This window comes from Daphnia magna, unplaced genomic scaffold, assembly GCF_020631705.1.
Source record: "Daphnia magna isolate NIES unplaced genomic scaffold, ASM2063170v1.1 Dm_contigs181, whole genome shotgun sequence".
In the NCBI taxonomy this organism is placed as follows: Eukaryota; Metazoa; Arthropoda; class Branchiopoda; order Diplostraca; family Daphniidae; genus Daphnia; species Daphnia magna.
Window position 1 is genome coordinate 41,465 of NW_025533158.1, and position 5,972 is coordinate 47,436.

Here is a 5,972-nt window from a genome sequence, read left to right on the forward strand (position 1 = left end):
ATGCTTGTTGGCATTCCAGCACCAGCAATTACACAACAGAAACACACATTCACGCTGGCCATGCTTGTTGGCATTCCAGCACCAGCAATTACACAACAGAAACACACATTCACGCTGGCCATGCTTGTTGGCATTCCAGCACCAGCAAAGTAGACACTAACACTACAACACAAATACATGACACCAGAGACTGTTGAGTCCGGCTGGTTTCACACCGAGGGTAAGACTGCCCCAATTACAAGGGAGAAGATGGGAAAGAACAAAGGGAGTAGGAAGTCGTCACGTCGACGAAGAGGGAAAGTCGGCCAAAGGTCGAAGACGCTCACAGAACGTTACAATATATACGATGTGATTTATTTTCATTATCAAATGTAATACAGCATATTGCCCTGTAAGCACTACGCAATATGACCTTCGTTTGTTCGCTACTCGCACCAAGAAAAAACGATTTTATGAAACATTTAGGCACCCCTTATCCTTATGGCGGGAATCAGCTTATGAAGTGGAATCCATGTTCAGGGGTGAAATGCAGATTGTGTCTTTTCTCCTAGGTTTTTTTTTCTTTTTCCTAAAAGTTTTGTTTCACATTTCATTGCTTTTTTTCTACTTAATTGTTAATAAAAAATAAGTTTTGCCGAAGTACCGGGAGACTATTTTTAATTTTCGTTGCATAGCATTCCTTGCCGAGTTTAATCGATAACGCTGTTGGATAAAGAGTGAGATGTAAGCCACTAAATCTTAAATGGAAGATTATGTCTGCTGCCGAGAGCTTGCCCAGCAACTTGATGAAAACTTTGTCAAAGGAAACAGCGACACGTTTTTTGAAGTAAGCTACATTTGTTACTTTCACTATTTCTCAGGGGCGAACATAAGCGGAGTATAATTATGAATTGGACGGTGCACAGGTATGGGAGTCTCTTGTGGGAAAACCAGAAGAATCTTCCACGGATCCAAACTACGATTTATTTCTCTTGGTTGATTTTAAATTACAAGTATATTTTACAGTTCTACGACTGTCGACAGAAAAAGGCGAACATGAGGCAAAAAACAAATTTTCTCATTTCCTGAAGGAAAAAGGCGCTATTTGTTCCAAATTCAAAGAACTAGCTCCCTATTTTACAATACCGTATATAGAGCACCAAAATCATTTCCTAATACATGAAATTCTAAAAGTAACTGATTCATAATATTAGACGTTCATAATTAAATTTGAAGGTGTTGTAAACTTGTCTCCTGATAGGAGGAATGGGTGCGAAATTTGAGGGTGCAATGGAAAGATGTTTTAGAGAAGAGAATATCGCATATCCACGGTGGTGACAAAATCCGACTAGAACGACAAAACAGAAAATATTTCAACTTAAAAACCAAGTTTACGAAATTAAAAGAGGACCACAAGTCACTCCTAGGTGAGTGCACTGTAAAAGCAGAAATTTTTATTTCAAGTTGCATGTTTTCGTTGTGTACTTTTGTACAAGTTATTTCAAATGAAAGCAAATTTTCTGTCAATTTCTGTAATTCTAGATCTGGCAACTCGTTTAGTAGCAGTTCTTGAGGAATGTATCCGAGGTGATACCAAATGTTCTCTTGAGGCATTTGAAAATTATAATCAACAAATAATGGTTTACTCTCACAGCCTTCGCACAACGAACGTAACCATGAGTTTTTCTTGAATAATAATGGTTGAATTTTTTTAGTGTTAATATCGTGTCTAACACCCTATTTGGCTTTTGTATTGGTTTCTTATAATTTTATTTAAATTTTATTTTTTAGCTTTCTGAAACGGAGAAAAAGAATTCATTGGAGTTAGGTTTCCAGTGGGAGGCTCGCTCAGTGCGGACATCAACCTCGGTTGAAAGGATTGGTTCAAAAAATTCTTTTTAGGTTGGAAAGAAACGAAAGAAAATTTTCGTTCTTGTTGTTTGTTTTTATACCTTATGTTCAGCTGTTCACTAAATATTTTCTACTTAATTACACTATCGCCACGAAACGAGATTTGCGTTGTAGTGTGCAAAACTTTTAAATGTAATAAATAATCATACACAAATAACAGAGTTTTTTGTGACTTTTTGTACGAAGAATTCTAACGCAGTGAAACGAAACCAAAATTACTCAGAACCCTACAAAGGGCGTCCGTGGAAAAATTGGCAGCCTGTGGGAATTCTATCTATTTCCCTGGTGTATTCGATTTTATAATCAGGTTCATATTTTTAAAGATGGTGAACTTTTGATAGCCTCATTCTTTATACGCCCACGCTACCGCTAATGGTGAGAAACGGAAAATGATAAGTTCCAAATGAGGAATTCCAGCATGCCAGGATAAAACGGGATAAAAAAGGTTTTTAGTACATACGTACATTTGCTAGGAACGAAATGTTAGTTTGGCTTACTTAATTTTATTTTTAGTGTGTCATTTTACTTTTTCATGTTGTACACTTTGTATATCATTTTAGGAAAAAATGATCTGCTATATTTCAGCTTGGTTATGCCAAAGCCCTGATTGCCTATGTAAGGACTATATGTCACATGGCCTAGTTTTTTTGCCAAATAGCAGTAGGCCTGTATGGTATGTTGGCTATTATTGCCGCACTTCGCATTGACAAACAAAGAAACATGAATCTTGAATTCTTCTGCTTTCAAGCTTTTTAATTATTGGTGAAATCGTGCTGTTTTTTTGGTCTGGTCCAAATATTCAAGAATTAGACCTTTGGGATGGTAAGTACTACCTTTTATACCCTTTTCAGGCATTTCGTTTGAAACGCTTTCACGCAATCCATGGTTCTATTTTCATTTCATCACCTTCCCAATGAACAATTCTAATTGCCTATACATTAGCCATTTTTAGATGTAAAATGTTTGGGATTAAAGACTGATCCTATAGACTATTGTCAGTTTCACACCGTTACCAGGTTGTTTTGTTTGCGACCACAATGTTATGAAGCCGACATTGTGTGCCTACTGAAATACAATTCTGTAATACCAAAAATATTACACAAGTTCCATAGCTAGTAGCGCCTGCTGCCGTATTACAGACACAACTTTATACGCCCTGTCCAGGTCCTCTCGTTGGCTAACGGGATCATTGCAAATCCGTTAAAAAAAATTTGGATCTGAAAGAAGATTTCCAAATAAAGAATTGATTATTATCGTAAAAAGTAGACCACCCTATTACATCCTACAGAGATTAGATGATGTAAAAAAGACGTCAAACATTCTTTATTTTTTGTCCTTTTCTTTTCTCTTTTTAAAAATAATTTATGCGGACTGACTTTGTTCAGGCAGTTGAAAGGCAGCAGGCCTCTCCTTGAATACGTACAGGGAATAATAACCGGCAATATTCTCCGAGAATTCACTAACATTTAACAGCGTGACCAGCATTTTCCGGAAACAATAAGTTCTTTTTCAGTTTAAGATATTAGAAAAAAGTGAGACTAGGTTGCCACCAATGAAAGTGTCACATAGAAAAAATCAACAGTCCTACAGCCACTATAGTATTATATTTTTGTTTCTCCCTTTTTTTTTATTTTAATAATATCGAACACGAAATTTCAAATCCTATTATAATATTCAATAAAACTACACATGGATGATACGGCGAGATGTAAATTCGTTCAATCCATGGTCAACGTTTGGATTTCTGCTACCATGTAAATACGAATAAAATTAAGAAAATGGTGCTACACGATACGCATCGCATGCATACAAGATTATAGTTTAGCTATATTACGTTTTTCGTAATATCAATACGATATTTATTTTTGTGATCAAAACACTACGAAAGCATAAAACATACAGGACGCCGCCGCTGCTGCTTGATCGTCCAATGGGGCTTAGCGTTTGTTAAGGTTCTAGTCAGCCAATGACGGCAAGACTTTCTTAGATCAGGTGCTCGCAAGTCACATGAGTAAGAAGTCTAAACCGGCAGAGAGATCGCCATAGTTTGACAGTGGTTCAGTACTCATCTTCTCGGCTACAACTCTTTATATTGCATATAGACATCTAACTTTATACACCTCACCATGTCTGAATCAACATTGACCGAAACGAATCCCATCTATGGTCCATTTTTTGGTGTAATGGGAGCAGCATCTGCCATGATTTTCAGCGGTAATTTTCTTATTTGTCGTGAAATGTATACACTAATACTTGTCAAAGTTGTCAAAATCCTGTTAGTCCAAAAATGATTTGCGAATTGCGAGTCATGTCTTGTTCTTTAATTCGAAAATTTTATGTAACAACATCTATCCCTATTAATTTGAAATTCCTGCTCATTGTGTAGTTATTTTATATGTAATAGTTTTTTCAAGATATCTTGTGGCTCCTAATCACAAGATGCACTGATAATGGAACTTCAGTTCATCTATTGTGTAACATTACTACATCTTCAACTTTTTTTTCTAGAGTTTTTGGGTTGTGAGCTAAGATGTGAATGTTTTTTTCTATTTTTAAACTATAGCGTTTGGTGCTGCTTATGGTACTGCAAAATCTGGAGTTGGTATTGCCGCCATGTCAGTTATGAGACCAGAACTGATCATGAAATCCATCATTCCTGTGGTCATGGCTGGTATCATTGCAATCTACGGCCTTGTAGTTGCTGTACTTATTGCCAGTAAATTATCAGACCCAGCTGATTACTCGGCCTACAAGTAATGTCATCATTTTTGCACACCAAACAGTTCTAACCCAAACATTTTTCCAGTGGTTTCATTCATCTTGGCGCTGGGCTTGCTGTTGGGTTCTCAGGTCTTGCTGCTGGTTTTGCAGTTGGTATTGTTGGTGATGCTGGTGTCCGTGGAACAGCACAGCAGCCACGTTTGTTTGTAGGAATGATTTTAATTCTAATTTTTGCTGAAGTCTTGGGTTTGTATGGCTTGATTGTAGCCATCTACCTCTATTCTAAGTAAATGCATTGGTAAACATCTCTCCTAATGTCATTCACAAGCCCATTAATCCTTTGCCAACATTTAGATAAGTTGTTGATCGGATACATCTTTAGTTTAGATTTTACCCACACTTCAAGTTGCTGTCTGCTTTGGTGTCTAAAAATATTATTGTGAACATTCAAAATATAGAACCAACACATGTCATTCCATGTTAACATTGGTGTTGGCAATGGCATCAGCAGTGCGAAGTCACTTTTTAGCCAGGATATTTTTTCTGTGGGTGATTATTGCAACTTGCAATTGTTACACACTTGTTCATTGGTTTTATCTAGAACTTAAAATTTCCTTAATTTCAATTCTTTCCTCCTTCCAATGTCATTTCTCTGTCTAAATGTAATAAATACTAAGTTCGTTTGAAATTTTTCATTATCTATCGTGTTTTCCTGAAATCAATACATTGTTCCCGTTCTGTACGTCATAGAAAGTGAATGGTAAGTTTACGCATGCGCCGTAATTTCCATATATTCCTGAATTCTACCGATAAAGTTTTTTTTTTTTAAACAGGAATATGGACCTATATTTGAACCAAAGTGCAATGAAAGGGCAAAGAAAATAAGCATTAATGATTCGCTCTACATATTGTAAGGGAGAAGGTTGGTATTTCTCGGAACGACTACTGAAATCTGTAAAATAGAATACTACGTAGCAGAAATGTACGGATTATTCAACTGAAAGTGAAATAATAACGTATTAGAAACGTAGCAGTCAACAGTCCATAACGCTTACTGTAAGTTAAAATCTAATCGTAGGTAGTTGCTATATTCTGCGATCGAAGCTAACTTTTGTGGCTAAAACATTGTGCTCAGGAGTGTGCATTCGTACACATTGGACCGTAAAGAAATGTTAAAGCAGCTTGCGGATTATTGAGAGTAGTCTAATTTTCTGTTTGTCATGAAGTTTGATTACATAATGCAAAGTAACGTTCCCTGAGTCTGCGACACTTTAACGGCGACGAAGAATCTTGCAGTTTTTCACTACACCTACTTTGCACCTGTAGACTACTAAAATCAAGCAGAAAATTGCATGTAGCAA

At 36.5% G+C, this 5,972-nt stretch overlaps 2 protein-coding genes across 3 annotated transcripts; both read left to right on the forward strand.

Annotated features, from left to right (window-relative positions):
* Nucleotides 1-640: 640 nt before the first annotated feature.
* On the forward strand, nucleotides 641-2,055 carry LOC116932921 (lisH domain-containing protein ARMC9). Of its 2 annotated transcripts, XM_032940837.2 has the most exons (6): nucleotides 641-826; nucleotides 906-992; nucleotides 1,071-1,172; nucleotides 1,241-1,406; nucleotides 1,522-1,649; nucleotides 1,771-2,055. In XM_032940837.2, exons 1-6 carry the CDS (start codon nucleotides 743-745, stop codon nucleotides 1,879-1,881), a joined length of 678 nt encoding a protein of 225 aa, XP_032796728.1. In that variant the 5' UTR covers nucleotides 641-742; the 3' UTR covers nucleotides 1,882-2,055. The 2 variants fall into 2 exon arrangements, with proteins under 2 accessions (XP_032796728.1, XP_032796727.1); XM_032940836.2 differs by having other exon boundaries at nucleotides 673-826; nucleotides 906-1,172.
* Nucleotides 2,056-3,909: 1,854 nt separating this feature from the next.
* Nucleotides 3,910-5,299, forward strand: LOC123467386 (V-type proton ATPase 16 kDa proteolipid subunit). Its single transcript, XM_045167339.1, has 3 exons — nucleotides 3,910-4,104; nucleotides 4,454-4,643; nucleotides 4,697-5,299. The coding sequence occupies exons 1-3, from the start codon at nucleotides 4,017-4,019 to the stop codon at nucleotides 4,899-4,901; spliced, it is 483 nt and encodes a 160-aa protein (XP_045023274.1). The 5' UTR covers nucleotides 3,910-4,016; the 3' UTR covers nucleotides 4,902-5,299.
* The last annotated feature ends 673 nt before the right edge of the window (nucleotides 5,300-5,972 follow it).